The sequence below is a fragment of the Dermacentor variabilis genome, chromosome 6 (assembly GCF_050947875.1).
Source record: "Dermacentor variabilis isolate Ectoservices chromosome 6, ASM5094787v1, whole genome shotgun sequence".
Taxonomy (NCBI): domain Eukaryota; kingdom Metazoa; phylum Arthropoda; class Arachnida; order Ixodida; family Ixodidae; genus Dermacentor; species Dermacentor variabilis.
In genome coordinates this window covers 149282880-149305785 of record NC_134573.1, presented here as the reverse complement: position 1 = coordinate 149305785, position 22906 = coordinate 149282880, and the positions used below count along the sequence as shown (strand labels likewise).

Below are 22906 nucleotides of genomic sequence, written 5' to 3'. Positions count from 1 at the left end.
ATATATATATATATATATATATGCATTAGCTGCCAAGCGCGTGCCAAAATTCGCTAAACAGTTGAATTGTCGATTGACGTGTGACGTATTAGTGCTGTTCATTACATTTTCTTTTCTTTCTCTTTTTTTGTTATTTCCAAAGACAACCAATGTATTCGCTCAGTGCTCAAAAACCTGCCCACCTGCGCCATATTGAAGAAACCATGGACCTTGTCAAGCCGTTTCTTGACCTATAGATTCAACATTTGTGCTCATTGGATTGAGATGTTGAAATGAACGGCAAATGAAATTTCAGTTCATGTAACTTCTTCATCTTTACGCATTTCTGCCGAAGCGCTAAGACTTACACTAGCAGAATAATTTCTAACGGCCTCCGAACATAGACGCTTTCAGCAGCAATTAACGTTGGAGTCGTGCGTGAACTCAAAACCTTCGTGTGACTTACATCAGCCATCGTGCGGAAGGCGAAGTCGAGTGCATGGGTCAGGCTGGCCGTACCACCGTCGGTGACCCGATCAATGCTCTTGGAGAGGATCTGGCGAGGTGAGAAAAGAAAAGGTCGTAAAATGTGCGCTTGCAACACGAAGCAAGCGTGGAAGGAACCAAGGCAGAAATGGGACTGGCTACTTCCTCGAGAAGGCGAAATAACAAAATCGATCGATCAATCAATCAATCAATCAACGATCAACAATCAATCAATCAATCTTTATTTCGGACATCAATACAATGTTCTAGGTATGTCCACGTATAAACCGGTTACTCGCACACATCTGCAAACTTAAGCAGCATGGTTGCTGGCAATTTATTTTTATGTCTATGTACGAAATATTCGCTAACTGAAGATGAACAATTCAAGGTTTAAGACTTTTGAAAGCCTTCTCCGAGATTCTTCTATATAAATTTTTTTGTGCAGTTACTTTCGCCTTCCCTGTCTCTGTTTTGTTCAGACGAGGATTATGATTAGAAATGATCTTGGGCTGCACGAACTGATTCTGGACCGTATCACCCCTCTCACGGAAGTTTACTATGCCTAGACACACAATACGCTTTAACGTCACTTTTGTTTTGACGTCTTTATGTTGGTCCGCCTACTAATTCAAAGAGCAGCCTGACTCCACTTTCCCCGTTATCACGCTAGCAAAAATTTGAGGTATAGTGATTCCTGCGAACTGCAGATATTTTTTGGCGGGGGGGGGGGAGGGGGGGGCAGAAAGTGTTTCTGCTTACTTTGTGGTGCTTCTGAAAAAAGTTACTTTCGCGAGAAATGCAATACGTGACCACTGCTTTACCGCCGTAGCCCAGTGACTATGGCGTTGCATTGCTGAGGTCGATTCGAAAAAAAAAAAGACAAAAAAACACGCTTGTGTACTTATATTTGGGTGCGCGTTAAAGAACAACATGGTTCGAAAATTAACCTCGAGTCCCCCACCACGATGTGCCTCACAATCAGATCATAGTTTTGGCACGTAAATGCGCAGAACTTATTTCAAATTTAAGTCTGGTTAACCTCCCTGCCTTCCTCTCATTTGCATCTCTCTCTCAAATTTTTCACCGCTCATTTTCCGCAGAACACATCACAATCCCCAACGTCTATTTTTCTTTAACTTAGATACGCGTTTCGTGTTGAGGATTTTCATATTATAAGTGCTAGTCAGCTTCGTTCGTCATATATATTCACTTATTGTATGTATTCACATATTCACTGCAGGTCATCGTTATTGGTCTGGGGGCAGACAACTAGGTCTGCAAATGTCGTGCGCATTGAGGTGAATTAGTGGCTTGTATACAAACGAGAAATATACTGGATCAACCAATACAAGCATAAGCTTCTAGAAACTCTGAGGTTTTAGCTCACAGAAGAAAAATCAGCAACCGGAACTTGGGCTTGAGCAAAAAAAAAAAATGAGGGTTTAAGTTTCTCTAGCTTCTCTAGATTCACTTCGTTTTCATGTTTCTCCCTGGTCATTAGCGATCTTATTTAACGTGTGAGCACTCATTTAATACGTTACCTCCGCTTTTCAAGAAACATCCGGGTAGTATGTTGTTATACCGCGCAGCATCGCCCGTGTCTTACTATGGCGGGAATGCCTTACCCTTTTGTTGCGCCTGTTGGCTTGAACCAACGTGTCGAAACAGGATACCCATCGAACTTCGCCCGCGAACTGAAAAAAAGAAGAGAATAAATGATGACACAGCAAAGATCGCAACAGCGATGATGCCGAACAAATCCTGCAGATTTGTGTAATTCACTTGAGTGACCTTGCGGGATTCTTTGTACATACTTAAAGGGCGCTTTCTCAAGAACATGACAAAATACTTTATAATTACCGCATAAAGACATGCACGATCTAACAATTTAGTTTTATATTCACTACTTTAAAATTATTTTCTTTCTTTCGCTATCTCTCTCTTCTTTCCTTCCTTTTATTTTTGACTCTGAAGGTGGTTAGGGCAAAATACAGTTCAAACGTAGCCCGGCCGAATAACCTATAGCCTTTATTTTTTTTCTTCTTTCTGCGACTACAATTTGCCAAACGTAACAACGCGTCCATTCATAAGTGCATCAAAATATCTGATCACGCAATGAGATGCACAGGCGAGTACTTATCGTTTCTTTTTCTTTTTTTTTGTTCAGCTATACTAGCGACACGTCCAGGCTGATTGCACCTTACAGAGAAAAATAATTTATTCATACCGAGGCCACATTGACGAAATCGTTTTCTTCAAAAGTCTTCAACACCGACTTGACAGACAACTTCATGATCTCCATGGATGGCCCGTGCATGCTCCCGCTCCTGAAAGTGCGGCAACGGGCGTAGCAAACATGTTTTCGATGCAGTCTCCAAATAAGGTTGCAAGCAATGGTGGTGTGTTTTCAGATTAAATATTGTCGTTTTCTACACGACGGTCCTTTCGACGTATAGAAACTGTCCGCTCTAGAGTAAACCATAGTTTGGTTTGTAGACTGAGAATTTTCGCAAAACAATAATTTGGTAGCGCGACGATGTTAACTTGTGATATAGGAAGTTGCAAGAGAGTTCCTGCTCTTTCGAAAGCCTTGAGTGACGGCCCCTAATTCTCAGTGCGCAGACGTTCTAATCTTCACTTCCAGAGACTAATGTTTGTTAGCCGAGAAGTAGCCATAAGACTCATCATTTGTGAGTTCCGAAGTCCAATCTTACACTGTTTCAGTGGTGAGTGTTGAAATTGCCACATTGCAATGTGAAATATTCGTAGCTTAGTGGCGATGATAGTAGAATAATGAAAGAAAGCATTGGTTCTATAAAGAAGAAACCTTCATATCAGGCTTGGGTATCGCTTGATCGTGAACCTAATAGAGAAAGATCAACTTACGTGTCCATCAATACGATGACATCCTTCGGTGAACTGGAACCGTCTATAAACCTGTGAAACAAAATTGTTCTAAGCGAATATTTTCGCAGCTGCGGCAATTAACTACAAATAACATATACAGTTAAAGGCTCATTGATCAGTAATAAAACCCCATCCACGATTCCACAGTGGTTTGCCGAAATGACCACTCCTTCGTGCGTCCAAACTTAGCGTAACTCTTTATGGATGGAATTTAGCTCAACTTACCAAGGTCTCATCCGGACGTCGAACAGGTCGGGCTTTCCAGGGGCGACCTTCCAACGATTTGCTGAAATGCAAAATAAATTGAAATTCTAAATGTTCTTTATGTTTTCTGTTGGCTTATAGAACATTGTGTTGTCGCGCAAGAATGAATGACGCAACGGTGAAGTACATGTAAAAAATGTTCCTCTAGAAAAATATATGCCGTAAAAAATGACAATTCAACCAATTTTTGACGTCGACCTAGGCGTAGCCTGAGCTTCCCTACGTAATGTTCACACGTCTGTTATGAGCTATCTTCTTTCTTTTTTTTACGTTAAGAAAATAGAGGCTCGCCGAAATATATGCCAGACGTGAGAAGAGTGATAGTTGAATCATCCTTACAACCGCTTATCTAATACATAATGAGATATGATAACCGCTTAGCTGACATTATTCAGTCGTGGCACTCTGTTTGTGAGACATTCATTCAGTTGCGCCGCTTACCGCTGTTCTCTATTGCTAACCGAGAAATTTACAACGACTCTCACAAACAAACGAAGACCCACAGGCGTGCATCAGTGAGATTGTGAACCATATCCTAACTACACGTTACACAACTTCGCTAGAAACATAATCGTAGCGTTTCCTGAAGTTTCTCGTAACATGGTCATATACCACAAGAACACGCGCAACTTCAAGGAGCATGCAAATAAATTATCACTGAAATCTGTGAGCTCTATTAGCTTCCTTCCGAGAGGTCGCACGAAGGAGCGAATTAGTCACAGGGATTTCAATGGCGTTCGGTTTCAGTAATCATTTAAAACGGCCATGTGACGGTGGTACTGGAAGCGTAACGCACTATGCTAATTGGTCAATTTTTCAGTTTAATAGTCCATGAATATAGAGATTGATTGCGGACCTGTAGAAGATGGACGAATCGTTCAACCTTTAACTTACGCAAAACTCTCTCCCCACTCACACACTTCTTAGAACACTACTCGATCGCAGCATCTATGTTGTTGTTCTTGTTGTTTCCTCAACCCGTAGTTCTAGATCTCCTCACGACATCCATCCTCCTCTTTCTCATTCTCCATTTTGCTGCTCTCCGTCTGCTCATTTTGCTGCTCTTGCTGCTCTCCGTCTGTCTGGTCATCTGAGTGCGCCTCGAGAAGGCATGGCTTCCAGTGCGACAGCCACCACCAGCTCTTTAGACAGTATACATCGAAAGCTAAAATATATATACTGGTAAATATACATTTGCCTATAGGGATTTCTTGCGCCTTATGGCATCAACCGGCAACTGAATTAACGTCCCCGAGAGTGATAGATGAGCGCATAAAACTGCTGTAAAGTGCGCCGAGAATGAAACAACCCCTCGAATCCGGCGACTGCCGCGCATAGTGTCCCATGAGTAATGGCGAATGTCGATGCCGGCGAGCTATAACGCCGCCTGCCTTGGCGCCGGCGGCTTTCCATGCGTGCACACTTGTTCGGCGGCGCGGTTCCACTCCGTGAACCAACAGAAGAGGCGCACGTTGAGCTCCGGTGGAGACTGATGATGGAAGAGAACATTAACGCGCCCGCAGGAGCCGATCCCTGCGCTTTCGGCGCGAAGGATGTCCTCCTTTTCTTCGGTTCCTATAACCATCCTTTCTCACTTCTTTTTTTCTTTTCTTCGGTCGAACCTTCTTACCGTCCACGTTCCTTCTTTTTTTTTTTTCATTTATTCTGTTGCGTACTCAGCGCTGTGACTCACTGGTTATGGCGCGGTGCTGCTTAGCATGACGTTGCATATTCGATCCTCAAGCCATTGCGGCTGTACTCCGATGGCGACAGTATGCGAAGGCGGTTGCGCATGTACATTTCCTTGCTGATTGCTATCGCCGATCGGCATTATATCACTATATATTATTATATGTCATATATTACTATATATTACCAATTGACTATTGAAGAGGTTAAAAGCTTAAAAGTAAGAGGCTGGAACAGTGGTATTTAGTAACATATTGTGTACTTGCGATAGCCTTCCGTCGTTCTTCATTTACTAATATGTTAAAATGTGAACAGGAGAAATACATTCAACGGAATACACAAATTTAAACCTATGCTACATTCTGACGATTGCGTACCCATTAATGGGCATAACAGGAGAAGCAGACCCCATGAGGTCCGTCGTCGTCGTAATCATTGGATTTATGTTGTCTTTCTTCCCCCTCCCCCTTCTTTTTCTTAGCTACTTCGCAGTGCTCGAGTGCTGCATTATTCTTGCACTTTCTGCCGATAGCACCCTTACGCTTCAACGGAGCATGTTATCAATGATTGCTCTAAATGTCTTATGTGACCAGAAGCGGCTTGACAGACGTCCTTTCACAGTAAGCAATGTTCTTGAACCGCGGCCCTGCCCTTACAAGTGTTTGTCAGAGTCAACATTACCTCCCCCCACTACTTTCTTCTTGTGATGGAATATTAATCTCATGGCCTGCATGCAAATCACTCGCATTGCAGAGTTGTTACTTCAAAACATCGCTCATACCCACGCGGCGATTGTCCACACTGAACGAATTCAAACGTACATCCAACAATATAGTAAAAGGGTAAAGGCGAACTTTCAGAACGAAGCATTTGACAAATAACTGCTAACACAGATTTTGAAAGTACCTAACATAAACTAAATAAATAAAAAATGAAAATGAACTGAAAGCTTCACACAGCAATGGTCGTCGTCTTCTTTTTTAAAATGTTTCCGCGGGATCGAATCCCGGCCACGGCGGCTGCATTTCGATGGGGGCGAAATGCGAAAACACCCGTGTACTTAGATTTAGCTGCGCGTTCAGGAAACCCAGGTGGTCGAAATTTCCGGAACCGCCTACTACGGCGTTCGTCATAATCAGAAAGTGGTTTTGGCATGTAAAATTCTATAATTTATTTTTTTTTAGTGTTCATGTAACGGAAATGCTGTCCCTTCCAATGTGCACGTTTATACTCTCAATTATGGACGCTGTGTGATGGGTGACTGTCCCGATTGCCGGACTGTGCTTCCAGTGCCCGTATATAGTGACACTGTTTGTGTACTTGTGAGATGTGATCGTGTGTCCAGCCCTTAGTCAGGTGTTTTCTTTTTTCTTCTTGCTTGCTTTTCTTCCGTCTCGTAATTTAGAATTTTGGTATAGCCGGCTAAAAAAATGTCTGTCCATTTCCCTACATTAAAAAAAAAGTAACAACACATTCGTCACCTAAAAACATTGGAAGCCTTTGTGCCACTGCGCCGTCTTTGTTCACGTAAGCCAAGAGGGCGCGCTGCTTCTTCCCAAATGTCCCGTTCCGACGAGTCCACGCAGCACGCTATACCGTTACGTCTCCGAGTTGCTTTCATTTGTCTGTTACGCTGTACTCACGTTGCTCGCACCTGAGTCCATAGCGCAGGGTCTTGCCGTCGCGTCGTACGGGCGGACACGAAGAGAGAGAGAACCAGGGACGTATATACATCAGAGCTGGTTGCGCTTCCCCTCCTCGGCCTGGCTCGCCGACTGCTTCCAGAGACAAAATCGATCAGGCTGACACGGTGCTCCGCTGTGCGCGGCGCCGACGAGCTTCGATTGGAAACCAGGCCACTGCACGACTACTTTTGGCGGCCGACCTTTCCCCACACGCTCGGCCAAGCCGCACAAAGAAAGGTTGTGGCCGGCGAGGCATAGGAAATGCGCCGCCGCCGCTATCAGCGCAGCCACAGAGACAGCGGCGATATCGTGATCCTTTCCCCTTTCTTTCCTTCTTTCTTTTTTTTCTTTTTTTCTTCGTTTTCTTTTTTCCTCCTCTTTTGCCAGAGGTATCGCGTATTTCTGACGTCCTTCGAAACGTTAAGGTTCCATCTCCTTCCCCGTTACCGGTCGGCATTTCTTTTCTGGCTTAGCTTTCGTAGTCTCGCCGGTGTTAGGCCGCGCTTGACCCGTTTTTCTCTCTCTCTCTTTCTTATTAGTTTTTCTTTCTTTTTTTGTATCCGAAGGGCAAAACGTTTGAGACTCATCAGACTTCGAGTACGCCAGACAGGCAGGGCTGAACGACAAGACAGATGATATTGAGAAGGCAGGCTCGTCATCTCCCGCAAACTCTCCTAACGCATTTACGCGGACCTCCGCGTAGAGACAGCAAACGTAAGATAAGAAATTAAGAGTTCCCAAGGAGTATAGGAAAAAGCAGGAACAGACGTTAAGACAAGAGGGTTAGCCAGTTCTCAGACCAGCTCGCTACCCTGCGCTGCGCAAAGACGTAAAGGGGAATAAAAGATAATAGAAAAGAGATATTACAAAAAAAAAGTGGAGTGAACTCACATTTAAGTTACGTGGTCCGAACATGCTTAACAGAAGGCTCCGAATTGAGTTAGACATCTGGGTTTCTTGAAAGAGCCTTCAAAAAGCCCGGTATACTTGAGATTTCTTGGCAATCCATCGCCATCGGAATGTGGATGCTGTGGCTTGGAGTGCATACTAACTGAAACACCTCATCTAAAGTACAGATCTGCATACAGCAGGGCTGACACCTTCACCTCTGAAGAAACTCTTTCACGATGTCTCTTGCTCTTCACAGCCTCTAAGTGGTTCGTGGCAAGCGTTTACCGTGGATTTGCCAATTTCCCACAGCTTGCTTAATAGAGCGCGCACTCTAAACTTCCCCCCACGCGTCCCCCCCCCCCTAGCCATTCTCCCCCTTTCATAGGTTACTTCCAATTTCAGCACCCTGCGACGTTTAGTTCAATTGAGCGTTTGCGCTTGCGTGTCTGTGGTCACACGTCTTTTGTTTGCGCTATACGCATGTGTGCGCGTCTCTCGTTTACGCATGCGCATCCGCGTTAGCGCGTCTATGGTTCACACTAGGGAAAATGCCTGTAGATTTGTCTTCGCAAGAGCTTGTATTGTCGCAACAAGGACTTCGCGGGAAAAAATTGTTTGATCACTATTTCTAAGATGTTAAACGTTCGCTTCTAAATGTGTAACCTTGATGCAACCTTGGATTGTATCATTTAAGCTGGAATCCAGGCGAATGACACGGAACATCTTAGAATACTAAAGATATTGTGAAACCTTCCCGACATCTGTTTCTTCCCTGTGTGTGGCCACCGTCCAAGCGCTCCTTCGTCTACCGTTACACAAAGTGGTTCACGTGGTTCTGTGTATACGAACCCTCTCCTTCGGTAATGAATAAAGAAACTTACTTGAATGCGATGCCCTCCATATCATCGTTGCAAAACGAACCTAAACAGTTTACGAGTTATCTGTATATTTCTTTAAGCCTTTTGTCTTTCTTGATTCTTGTATATGTTTTATACGCTTGAAACGCCCTACAGTTTCTGTAAACAAAAGTCATTAGCAAACTTATATACGTCAGTGCATTGTGGTGTCGAGGCTCCCGGGTTTTCTTCCAGAAAGTCAACAGGCATGAGGTGACAAAAACGATTAACGGTATAGTGGTTTATATACGATCTATAGAGTCTACAGCGAAAGGTCCGTAAATGTCATGCAAGGTGCCTAAATGCGGTTCGATAGGGAGTAAGCTTTGCACGCGTGCTGAGCACGTACCTGGGAACATCCGCATGTACCCGACTTTGCTTCCGAAGTACTGCCACAGGAGATCCGGGTCCTTCTCGGCATTCTGTCGAAAGGCTGCGTCCAAGGCCTGCGACCACTTGAGTCCGTTCAGTACCTCGGCGTCTGCGAGGGAGTGATAATCCCACCTTTCCCGACTCCTTCTGCTTGTTTTCTTTTAGCGAACCTGATAAGGGCTACTTTCCCCAAAATCGTGTCCGCGTCTAGAGAACAATCCCGAAGATAGTGCGATGTCGGGCCGACCCGCGGCGGAGGTGCAGTTCGCAATTAAGGGGCTCACATACACAGCTTCCCTGGTCATCCTTCTTCACAGAGTGGAAGGGCATTGTTATTTTAATTTTTTTTATTGTCGCCTACTGAACTGGGGCCGAATAGAAGCTTTTCATTCGCTAGTGCTCTTTACCAATGGCACGCCGCCTTTACTAATGATATGAGCTGTCGAATTATTTTTTTTTCTCTATCAAGTAGAAGAAACGTGATGTTTCTTGTATACCACACTATTTGTTGTCATCTGCAGGATTAAACCTTTTGTCCATATTACTGAAACAGAGAGAGTATAGCCGGATCAACATCCCTTGTTCTGTGATTATTAATAACATTAGCCTCATAATCACAACAACAACAAAAATTATTCGCTAGATTCCTTCGCAAGAAGATAATGCAGCCTGTGGTGACATCGGACACATGTGAATACGGCCGGCCATTCACAAGGAGTGCATACGAACTAAAAGCTGCGTGAATTTGGGCCGTTGTTTAGGACGCGTGCAATAAAAAGATAATTACGGTAAACTCTATCGTTAGGTAAATAATATCGAAAAATCCGGTAAATCGTGTCACAACTACCAGAGCATCGCCATCCCGTTCAGGTATTCAGCACATTCACCCGCAGACGCTGTCGTCAGCACTTACTTGCGAAACAGGCATAACTTGCTCACTTTCTGCGGCTCTTGCGAAATGTAAATGACATGCGGCCCAAAAATATTCGAGTTTTACGCAAGCGGAAGCATTCAGCAGGTATTGATGTTGCTCTTTCACAGACGACTGTCTCCACAGTTCTATGTTTTAACGGTCACTCCATCAAACGTTGACCCGATGGTATAGCGTGACTCGACTGCACGCAAAGCCTTTCAACGTACGGTAGTTAGAGATGAAGTTCGTTACAAAGAAAACCGAACACCTTTATGCCTCTTTCATTTTTGCAACCTTCCCCCATTAGGGAGTAGCATAGGTGTAGCCACCAGGGGAAGTGTGCCGGGGAGGTAACACTGCTTCTAAATCCAGAACACGTAGGCCCGGACGCCTTTCGATTTCTTTATTTGCCACACGACTACGTAATACTATACTTTGACTTTTCCGCAAAATCGTTCGAAAAGCTGAGAATAAATATTGCGTGGAGCATTGATGTATGTTGGTGATACCGTAGACGCTTATCTTGGGGCTTGTGGCAGCCTTACCATTGGTACCAACTGCTTTGAGGAATGACAGGCTCGGTTCAGTAGTTGGAATCTGTGTTCTTAAGTGATTTCACAGTTTTATTTGTGAGATTCAATGAACCTAGTAGCCATTAACTAAGGGTTTCTTATGTCCGCTACTGTTGTGAATCTGCGCTAACTACAATTATCATTATGTCTCGGAAACTTCGTTTCTTAACAATTAGAAACAGTGCCCGCTGATCTTCCTGGCATATACATTGCGCCTTAATGAACTTCTAGTGAGCGAACGTGTTTCTATAAGCACCTAGATGATAACTGAAAAGTTTTACTGTACAACTATACCTGTTAAAGCTACACTAAACATAATTTTAAATTTTGGTTTGTTTGCTTTTCAAATTTCGATTGAGATTCCATATCAACGTAAAAGCATCGCTTAGTTTATAATTAATGCTGAGGCGGGAACAGACTAATCTCCATCACTTTCCGCGGCCTCTACGCTGATTCAAACGCACGTTTCTAATAAAATGCCGGTAAACTTCATTTTTATATATGTACTCCCCGTGCTCCCGATAACCTAGCCATAACAGCATACAGTTAGCGAGAGGCTGCTGATATTTATTGCAATATGTACTGCAGGAACAGCGATGACGCCACGGCTTTGAAATAGGCTTAGTTACGTTGGCTTCGTTATAGCAATGGCGTTCCCGAAAATTGGGTTGGACGTGAACGCGCCTGCCCGAGGAGGACTCGGTACGTGGATGCCTCTTTGAGTAAAGTCTCTCCGAAGTTCACACGTGACGCCAGCTAGAAAGATGCAGCGCTCTGTCTGCATTCTTAGAAAAACACGTGCTCGCAGACAGCTTCGCTAGAGCGGATATGAGTTCAGGCTTCCGTGCAAGCGCCTCCGGGCCGGAGCTGGCCTATTGGTTTCGAACTCATTTCGTGGCGCTAAGCGATGCGGAGTTGAGGCGCCATCTAGGGTCGGCGTCGTGTGCCACAGAAGGCCGCATCTATATCGAAGCCAACTCCGACTTCGAGAAGAAGCCATTGATTAGAGGGGTGCGAGATAGGGCCGTAGCGGAGAGAAGGGGGAGGGGGAGAGAGAGAACATCCGACAGCACCCACCTGGACCCGGCGAGCCCTCCTTCCTCTCCCGCTGTTTCGTTTCTCGAAAAAAAAAAGAATGTGGCTAGAGCCGCGATCTTTTTATTGCTATACACTCTCTTTTTGGGCATGAGTGGTTGACTATGGTAAGAAGGAGTAAAACACAACTACCAACTGCTTTTTTCCACAACCATATTGTCCCTGAACATCGCTACAATCTCACGTAACGCATGCGTTGCTTATTGCCAGCTGCGTCGGGAAACTCATGGAACGCATGATCCTCATGCGTCTCGAATGGTTCCTAGAACACCACAAGATTTACCCTGATTCTATGGCGGGATTTCGACGAGGCCGTTCATCAATTGACAGTGTCATCGACTTAGTGTCATCTGTAGAACAGCAAAAATCTTGGAAACGATTATCAGTAGCGCTCTTTCTGGACGTGAAAGGCGCTTACGACAACGTTTCCCATCAACCCATTCTAGACGCACTTTTGACACTTGAACTAGGAGGGCGAGTATATCGATGGATCAGAAACTACTTGACACAAAGGTGCTTGTTCGTACGTATGGAAGATGGTCCGACTACCGACCACTACATATGCCGAGGAGTTCCCCAAGGTGGGGTTCTAAGCCCTATTCTTTTCAACCTCGCGCTTCTTGGACTGGCCGAATCCCTACCGGAAACAGTGAGTGTCTCAATCTACGCCGACGATATTTGCATCTGGTCGTCAGCGGTCACTCGTCTGCAGGTTCGCGCAAGGCTGCAGAAAGCAGCAACACAGGCATTTCACTATCTTCACACACAAGGCCTTACCATCTCAACAGAAAAATGTGCGTTAGTCGCTTTTACACGAAAACCAATGTCTCGTTATCCAGTATGCATTAATGGCCAGCCTATCTCCTACAAGAGAAATCATCGGTTTTTGGGTGTCATTGTGGACCGGGACCTCTCTTGGAGCCCTCATGTTGCCCACTTGAAGAAGAAGCTCACATCTATTGTTCATGTCTTCAGGTTTATCGCCGGAAAAACATGGGGATCGTCAGTGGGCTCCATGCTGCAGTTATATCGAGCACTTTTTATCGGATTGCTACGTTATAGTTCTCCCGTGCTTGCTAAAACATGCAAGTCAAATCTTCGAGAACTACAGAGCGTGCAAGCACAGGCACTACGTGTTTGCCTAGGACTTCCGCGGAGCACCTCAACAGCAGGAACCATTATAATGGCTCGAGACCATCCGATCACGACTTACATTAGCATCGACACGCTTAGGGCCCATGTTCGTCATGTTTCACGCATGCAGTCAAGCTCTCTTGCCTGCCTGCCAGAACGACGACCACAGGCGTCCTTCTCCAACGAGGTCAGCATCCATCGTGCCTGTCTACCATCGGGCTTCACACCCTCAGCACGTTCAACCTCAGCTTTGTGGTGTTTAGAACAACCTCGAGTGCGTCTCACGGTTCCAGGTATAAGAAAGAAGACCGACCTGCCTACCTTTGCCCTGAAGCAAGCAGCTCTGGATTGTTTGAACACTTTCTACTTTGACCGAGTCCACATATATACGGATGGCTCTTCCACTCAGACCAGCTCCACCGGCGCAGTGGTTATACCATCACGATCAATTAGCGTCCAATACAATATTTCTCACATGACAACATCGACCGGATCGGAGCTTGTTGCCCTCCGAGGTGCCGTTGATTACATTAACAACCAACCCACTAATCGGTGGGCAATATTCTGCGACTCGAAGGCGGCCTTACAATGTCTTCTGTCATCTCTTCGTCGCGGGTCGTGTGAACAACTAGTGTCGGAGATACGAGAAGTGCACCATCATATGATAGCGAAAGGACACGACGTCGTGTTTCAGCGGCTGCCTAGCCATTGCGGTATCTCCGGCAACGACCTCGCTGACGAAGCTGCCAGGAAAGCGCACGAAGGAGCAACCCTTGTTTCTGTACCTTTATCGCGGACCGACGCAGCCCAACACCTAAGCAAGGTAGCGCACCGTATGACATTACAGAAGTGGCACACACCTGAATTCACCCAAAAACGATTGCATTCCCTCGACCCCTCTATGCAACTGCGGCTGTTACCAGGACTTCTGCGAAATGAAGAAACAATGCTGTGCCACTTACGCTTGGGCGTCGCATTCACCAATGCATATACGTTTTTGATTGGAATGACTGATAGCGCCGACTGCAATGCCTGCGGTGCCGAGGAAACTATAGAACATCTACTGTGCTACTGCCCATCTTTTCAAAACGAAAGACATGACCTCTGCACAGCTCTCAATCAGCTCGATAGAACACCGTTCACCTTGAAGAAGATCTTGGGACCATGGCCTCGCATATCGCAGCTACAAAAGGCCACGAAAGCTCTGCTGCGATATTTGAAGGCTACTGGATTGAGTCAGCGACTATGATCCGGACTGAGTGACTGAACGATATCCCCGGTGGACTTTCTCTTCTTCTTTTAATCTTTCCGTCCCCTTTTCCCTTTCCCCAGTGTAGGGTAGCCAACCGGGCTCAGTCCTAGTTAACCTCCCTACCTTTCCTTATCATTTGCCCTCTCTCTCTCTCTCTCTCTCTATTGTTTCTGTCCTTTATCCTAGTGGCTCGACTCGTACATATTGTCGATGCGTGCTATTATATCAGTAGCGTAACTCATATACGACATTTCTTGTTCTGCCTCTCTAACATGACTAAGACATCTGTTAACCCTCGGTAATGAAATTTATTTATTTATCTATTTACTCATTGAAAATGGAGAGGAGGATAAATACAAGAGGTTCCCACCTTCGTCGAAGATCTCCAGCGGGACGTGAACGCCAGAGTACGTCTCGTTCACGAAGCGGTGAAACTTTTCGCTGTAGCGCAGCGTGCCGTCGCTTTCCGTGAGTTCTTTCATCAGGACGGCGCCCACCTCGTCCCGCTGCACGGAGGGAGAGAAAAGGGCGGGGCGTCCCGTGTACGACCTCCGGCGTCGGTGCCAATCCGTAGCGCTCCGGCGTTGTAGGCTATAGTTGCAGGTGTGAGAGCGCGTGTAACGTTTTTTTTTTTTTTTTTTTTTTTGTTTAGGAGAACAACTTTGAAAGCAAGGGCTCCTTGCAGTCATCACTAACGCGGACAGAATCAAGCGCTTCGCTGGGCGTTCAGTTTTAAGCTTTTCTCTGCTGTCCTGTGCGTTTTCATGAAAGAAGCAATTATTGCGGGAAAGTGAAAATGCGGGAGCTGAAAACAATGATGACGCCGAAACATGGGCTCTTGCATGTCGTGTTGCGAGTGATGGAGCAAGCGTGTAGTGTGAACTGTAGAGTTACTGATACTTTGCTGGGTTCATATATATATATATATATATATATATATATATATTGGGTCTATCACCCGGAAATACCGGTAATTCTCAAGGAATTTGGAGAGTGTGGAAATACTCGGGGAAAACTCAGGGAATTTGTGCTTCCGAATTTGCGCTTCTGTAAGGTGTAATTTTATAGAAAGTGAACGAAAGTCGCGCTAATGCTGGCTCCAGTAACAGAGGAATCGCAACAAATCGTATTTCACGCCGTGTCCTCGGCTCGAGGTGTTTCCAGAGTACAGTCGAGGACCGATTTTCCAGACGCCCGATGTTTCTGACATGCCTGACAATTCGCACGGCTTCGCAGCACCACCACGTACCCCATACAGTCAATGTGTAAGAACGTCTGAAATTTGGGACGCAAGAACACTTCGCCGACCAATATTTCGGACTTTTTGCCGTGGCTGCAGGTCCTAAACGGAAATAAAGCCACCACGATCGCCATTTTGATTATCTCGCCGCCTCGAACCGGCGCACTAGCACGCAGATCCGCTGGCGGCCGTAGCCACCACCGTGGCAACGCTAGGCCTTCTTGCCGTGCGGTGCTGATTCTTTTCATTAAAATTATTCGCCGTTGTCAGAAATGGCAGCGACTACGCAGTTGTAATACTCCAGATTGGCTTCGAAGCTTGGAAAACACAACGCGTGGCATAATTCCGGTTCTCAAAAATTAGCTTCGTCTCAGTACAGCAATGTTAGGCAATGAAGCGTACGCAAATTACTGCGGTGAAGCTTAACAAGCGTAGGAAAGGGCAATTGTCACGGAACACAGTGTGTATTCCTCAACTATACATGCGTGCATGCCCGTCTCCTGTCGCACTATGAGCACCGATATGCATAATAAGTTTACTGGCAGGCCTCCAGAGCTTTTGTGGACGTGACTGTGGTGATTTGAGTCCTTAAGTGCAGTTAGACATACCTTCGTTTTTTCGGACTGCCCGATTTTTTGGACGTTTTCGGGGCCTTAGGGAGTCCCACAAATTGGACGTTGGCTGTACAACTGACCACGAGGAGGGTTCGAATTGTCCGTGGGGCGAACGCGTGGTGGAAAGATGACGAGAAGAGAAAGAATCCATGCATTGAGGAATGAACGGCAAATGAAGCGTGCCGCCGCCTCTTTCAAGAAGCTTGAACTCAAAAAACAAAGTGTAGGCTGACGCCAAGATGCAGGTGTCACTCATCCTAACCAAAGTAAACTCTTTAAAGCAGTGAAACCCAACACTGAGGTGTCGTGTACGGGCTGAGAGTATGTCAGGACAGTTGAGGTTGACTTTCCAGCTGCTGAGAGAGAATCTTAGTTTTGACAAAGTTCAGGCCTCATACCAATGAGCTTGGTCTGAATTGATAGAAATAGCGCACATTCGAAAATATTTACTTCTGTGTCCATCTTCTTTTCATCGGTATTCGAAAATGTTCGACTTGATTTGTAGTGGGGCCTGCCAATTTTTTTTTTCCATTTATTTTATTCGTGGTGCATTTTACGAACACCTTGCTTCTGTTTTCTTTTTGAATAAAACCAACATTACACCTTTCTGTTCAAACTGGATTAACTGATTTTTGTTTCAACATGCTTACTAGAAAGTGACGGCATCGGGCGACATGGTGTCAGCCCGCCTTGACATATAACAAAGTCCTGTCTCATTCACAAAATTTTGCAAAGGCACTCGGGGAAAACCTGGAAAACTCAAGGAATTTGGAAATGTCAACTTGTTAGACACCCTGATGTGTGCGTGTATATATATATATATATATATATATATATATATATATATATATATATATATATATATATATATATATATATATATATATATATACGAATTTATTCATAGTAAGGAAAATGCTGGCGAAAATCATGCCACGAGCGGAACGTTAGTATCATGAATTTTGTGTATGTGTGCTCCTTATTTCAAACCTATATATATCCAATGTCACCAAGAGCTTGACAATGCACACACGACGATGATGGGCCAGGTCCTGCATCGCCAAGATGGAGTTTACGCTGACCCTGTACTAGTGTCCCGAAATTGAAGTAGAACTTAAGATCGTAATAAACTCAAGCGCAAGACGGCACCAAACTCGAATGCAAGCGATATTTTGTTTCCGTGAGGACATTCGATATTTAGAAGGGACGTGCTTCGACTCCTCCTAAACTTTCTCCATGATGCATGGTTGGGAAGTGAATGGGAAGCCGTGTGGGTCGTTGCGGTTTGGAAAACGCACAACACATTGCGCTTGTGAATACCTGGTGTTGCTAGCTAACTCCCAAGTGTTGCAAACCGTATCGCGGTTGACAGGTGACGTTGAAGCGAAGCAATCGCCGGCAACATTTGCAACGCTAGGTCCGCCTGCAGGAAGTCACATGCCTCTCCTCCTTCTTCCTCCTCCTTTATATCCTAAACTTTCTCCATGATGCATGGTTGGGAAGTGAATGGGAAGCCGTGTGGGTCGTTGCGGTTTGGAAAACGCACAACACATTGCGCTTGTGAATACCTGGTGTTGCTAGCTAACTCCCAAGTGTTGCAAACTTGTAGTTACTCGAGTGACTACTGCTGAGACTGCTTTACGCTGAAACGCTATGGATTGCCCTTATTCAGTGAGCGAACGAAACGGACAAAGTTCTCGCTCTTTAATCTCAATGCAATTTTTTCGTTAGAATGAAACTTGTACGGAGCCTTCATGCAATGCTGCTTACTTGTTTGGCAGCCGCCTAAAACACACTTTATCATTACCTCTGTCCCTACCTACATCCAATGAACATCACAATAATAACGATAGCAATGAAGAAGTCTGTAGTCGATCGTCCCAAATTCTAAGCTGCCGAGCGTTCAGAACAAAAATACCGAGAGTGGACCCGTCCTTGTCTTCGCTAAATTATTCACTTCGCCCGCATCCAGCACCAATGTTATGGCGTTCTCTTTTGTTTATCTATATGCGGTTCCATGCGCATCCTTGCTTCTTCTCAATAATACTGTGCAGCAATGCAACGCTAATACTTACGTAAGCTTACCAGGGGGCCAGATAACAAAAGTTATGTGCAAACCGTACTGTTTCCCTACTTCCCGGTGTTCTTGTGCTGACTAGCCACGGTAAATGGAATAAAATCGTTACGACAACCGCTAATCACGGAGCGCCTTTAGCAGAGCGACATACTCTCACTCAATCACTTTCTAGTATACATTCTCGCTCCTTTTTGCTGACCGCGCGGCAGAATACAGTTAAACGAATCCGTGCAGGTCTTTCTATCGTCTATAACTACACAATTACAGTCTGGGCACTAGTACGTGACCGTCATTTCAAACGTAACAAGTGTGACAACTCGTAACCGCGACAGAATTTTTGCCAATTCGTTCCAGCGCCTTGCGACGTGAAGGTAATTGTAAATGTAGATCTGCCAGTCCTGCATCAAGACGGCAAGTTGGGCCAGTTGATTGGAATTCATAGTAAGGTTCGTTACAGCTCAGGACAAGACGAGGACAAAAGAAGGTGTAAAATTGCGCCGTGTCGTCGTTTTATACCCTCTTTTGCCTTCGTCTCGTGTTGCGCTGTAACGAACCTGCCAGTCCTTCCGTCACATCCGCCTCGTGTAGCTTGGCCAGTCATAACGCACTAATTGCGACTAACGGCACGCGGGTGACCGAGAATATGTTGCCTCCGACGAACAGAATCGATGTAGTTAGGCTATACCGCTCTGGCTGTTGGCGCCTTCAACCGACGCTGCGTGGTATTGCCGAGACGGCGCACGAACGAGTCGGAGGAGGCGGAGAATCACCGCGGACTCGGACCGCTTGCCCGAACCGAGGAGGCACTTTCACCGACTTCCCTCATCTCCGGCGATAAGCGCCGCCGCTTCGTTCCGGACGCATGCCGCGTGCCCTCTCTCTGCTGTTCTCTGCTCGGGCGGTCATTCGTTTGGGCGGCGCCATACATCAGCCGGAGGCGGTATGGCCGTAGACGAGCAGCGGGGCCGACGAAGACCCCTTTCGTATGGCCCTGGCTTTAGACCCGTGTCGTTTCTTCCTTTTCCTTTCTTATTGTGCGCGTTTTTCCCCCTGGAAGATGCGGGAAGAAATGAAAAGCCCTGTCCTGTTGGTGCCGATACCGACGTGGCCCGCCATGATGAATGGCCGAAAGCGACCATGACGAGGGATTCCTGTTCTATTTTTCGTCTTTCTCTGCTAGCGTGTGAGCGTGAACGCTAACCTCGAGGAATGAAATCAGCGGACAGCAGCGCACGAGGCAAAGAAGAAAAAAAAAACGACGATAGAAACGGGTTAGAAGTGGCTGAAGGCGACCACAGAGAAGCTGCAGCTCTTGCCCCGCGCTTTTGGTGGCCGACGCAGGTTGACCCGCGCTATCGAGTTCCTCTGAGCGGAAGCATGCGTGCCACAGGAAGAAAATGATAGACGACCTGCACGTTTCCACTCCGTTATTTTTTCTTCTCCTTCTTCTTTGTGGCAACTCTAAGAAGTCACAGCCTTGCAAGTTCGCTAGCTAACAGAACTTGAGCAAGTCGGATCAAGACGCTACGAGTCATCCGCCTATATCGCGATCCCTTCTTGTTCCGCATCCGCTGGCCTTACCGCGGCAATGCGCTACGTCAAGAAACTTGGGGCCGCTTCAGGAAGACAAGTGGCAACAACTTGGCGCAGGCTAACTTGACGAGTGCTAGATGTAAAATGTTTCTAACACGCATTATTTCTTTGCCGTTAAACTTATTCTTCAGTAACATCATAATCGCTTATTACAGCTTACTGTAGCGGGCTCGTAGGCTTCTTACCCGTGGGTAAAAATTGATCCACTGGTTAAGTTCTTCGTGCAAAAGATTCCTGCACATAAGGTCTTGACATTGAATTAAAAAAGAATGTCAATTCCGGGGTTCTACGTGCCAGAAGCGCAATCTGATTACGAGGCACGCCATGTAGTTGGGGACTCCGGATTAAATTCGACTACCCGTTGTTCCTTATCGTGCACCAAATGCCGGGAACACGGGCGTCTTTGCATTTCGCCCCCATCAAAATGCGGCCGCCGCGGCGGGGAATACATTCCGCGACCTCGTGCATATAGCGGCGTAACACCGAAGCCACTAAGCAATCACGGCGGGTAGACATTGAATCCAAGTAGTTTGCTGCCCTATGTAGCTACAGGTAATGTGATGACGTATGCACAATCGTAGCACTTTATCTCAGTTTGTATATTTGTGGTGTCTCACAGAGGCACAATGTGACAAAAACAAAAGAACAAGAGGACTGCGCTAGGCACAGGAGAGAAGAAACTAAGTGTTCCTCCCGTAGCTCCTACATCGAGCTCTCAACTTGCCGAGGAACCAAAAGACGTGGTTGAGAAGAAAGCATGAAATCAATGTTCATTATTTGATGCCTGCTCCTACTTTCGGGAACGGGCATTAAGCCTAACATGGCTTCGACAGTGACTAGTTGGTATGGCATTGTTCTGTTTACTGCGCTGTACTGCTACACAAAAAACAGTCTCTCTCTCTTGTCCTTTGTATAACAGTTTGGGGCAGTAAACAGAATGGCATTAGACCTAGTTTCACAGCACGGTAAGCAAACGAAAGTCGCGACTAATCGCGACAGCATTGAGGCGACACCTCTGTGTGCCTACTGCCGCACAGAACCAAGATTAGTGGGTGCTGGCGTATATAGCGGCCTGGTTATGTTTTGCAAAAGCATGGACAGCTACGCGAGCTTGGAGTGGTAACACGATGAAACACCGCCATGAATACGAACACAAAGAGAAGAAATAACGAGACGTAGTGAATGGTGTGGTAGTGGGTGCGAGGCTAATGTCTTGCTCCGCGAGACAGCCGTTGGCAGCTGGCGCCCGCAGAAGCGGAATTGGAAGGGGGAGTAGGGAGGACAACTTTGCTTTAAAACTGAATTGCTCTGACAGTTGCATCCGACGTCCTAAAATCCGCGTGAACCGCAGGTGGATAAGGTCTACTCGTGTCCAAGTTTGGGTGTTTCCGCTTTGCCAGCGACAGCGACAAATGGCAAACAGTATGGTGTTTGTGAACGACGCAGGGTCTTACCGTGAGATCGGACGCATATTTGTGCTTCACCACTGCCTCTTCCGCCTTTTTCACCAAACGCTGCGATAGAAAACAGTGAGAGTGAGCACAGTTAAGCTGACTTCGGACAAACAGCACTAATAAATTATTCAATTAATCAAATCATTTATTTATTGAACACATCGTTATTTAATTCATTCGTTCAACAATGTCGAGTAATTATATTAATCGATCGACTAATGCACATATCTAGTTAATGATTAATCATTTTTGTTAGCATGACACACTAAACAATGTGCACATACAGAAATGCGGAATAACTACTGTCTTATAACTCCAGTAAACAACTCCAGGAGGAATGAATGCATTCCAACTCGCTCGGTTCGGCGTCATTGAAGGAATTAATGAATTTGCTTAAAGAAAAGGCAGCGTTGCAGTCTACGCTAGGCCACTAACATGGGGGAAAACAAGAGAACGGGGAGTAGACCTTGTAGTGCTTGCACACCCCAGTTAGCTGCCCGTGCCACGAACTGTACTGAGGCTTTACTGTACTGTATGGCTGGTGATCACTGATGGTAGCGGCAAACAAAACACAACCTGACGTCAAGCACATTATATTCTCAGCTCAAAAATGTTTGACTGGCATAAAAAAAAGCCCTTAAAACAGCAATCAGAGAAATTCCGCGTCACGCACCCCAGTCGTGTTATAGCGCGGCTCTCTTTCTCCGGTTAGCTCACTTTATGCATAATTTTATCATAATTTCGAGTATCTTTATCACAGTTGTAGTTTCTTTGCTCTGTAGCTACCATAATCGTACTATCTTAACAGATGCATGCGCGAAAGGATACTTTAACGCTTTCATTCCAATTTTTCTTTCGTGCTTCGACAGTGATGTGACTAGCTCGGCGCATATATTATTACCATAATCAACTGGTTTTTTGAATGGTGGATGTTGAGAAAGTAATAGAATCGTACGAATGGGAACATGTACATTTTATCGGTTCTCTATTAACAGAGGGCTGGGTCAGCGCCGATATGGAACAGAAAGGCATTGTCCCTAAATAGCCATTCCACAAAACTAATGATTCTTCCAGGTACCTGGATCATTATTTTCGGACGCGGCATACTCTATATAAAGCATTTCCTTTTTTTTTTTTTTAGTACAAGCAATACAAGCAATATAGCCTCTCCTGTCGGCTAGCGTGCCTCTTCGCATCACTGGCATGCTGTACGATAAAAACATAATAGTATTGCTGAGGCGTATACCTTGAGAGCGTTTTTCTTGCGCTGCAAGTTCTTCTCCATCTCCAAGGTCATCTTCAGCAGCAGCTCCGTGCCGTTCACTTCCACAAGGCTCAACTTGTCGGCATTCTCGTAGCTCTGCGTACGCGGCCAACATAAAGACAGGGGGGAAAAAGAAGACAAGGAAAAGAGAAGCGTTGCTGACAGGAGAGAATCGGGACAGCAATCTTGTTGTACTTTCATCTAATATTCTCGTACTTTGGAACCAACAAAATGTCCGTGTATACAAAGCGCACTGTGGGTAACCTCTCTCGTGAGAAATGGAAAGTCACCGAGAACAACTCCATTGTCGTTTCGAAGACATTTCGCGGATATGATTTTTTACTGTTACCTGAAGTCTATCCTCAGCTTAGTGTTTCTTTAGTATTTCCCTGACGTCGACGTCGTAAGAGGCCGTGCCGTCTTTGACAATTTCTTTTCTTGCCTATGTTGATTTGTATCGTTTTATTTATTTTTTTATAAATTCATAAAAACCTGGTCGGTGACCTTATGCGTAATGCCTGAACTT

At 45.6% G+C, this 22906-nt stretch overlaps 1 protein-coding gene across 2 annotated transcripts in view; it reads right to left on the bottom strand.

Annotated features, from left to right (window-relative positions):
• The window catches only part of LOC142585461 (voltage-dependent calcium channel subunit alpha-2/delta-1-like), a 172890-nt gene that overhangs the window by 28497 nt on the left and 121487 nt on the right, over positions 1-22906 (bottom strand). For both annotated transcript variants that reach the window (XM_075696236.1, XM_075696238.1), the window contains 9 exons: positions 22363-22476; positions 21117-21176; positions 14509-14644; positions 9150-9281; positions 3601-3661; positions 3355-3405; positions 2696-2795; positions 2094-2162; positions 446-535 (listed from right to left, as the gene is read on the bottom strand). In XM_075696236.1, the coding sequence (XP_075552351.1) occupies positions 446-535; positions 2094-2162; positions 2696-2795; positions 3355-3405; positions 3601-3661; positions 9150-9281; positions 14509-14644; positions 21117-21176; positions 22363-22476 (813 nt within the window). The remainder of the gene's footprint in view (positions 1-445; positions 536-2093; positions 2163-2695; positions 2796-3354; positions 3406-3600; positions 3662-9149; positions 9282-14508; positions 14645-21116; positions 21177-22362; positions 22477-22906) is intronic.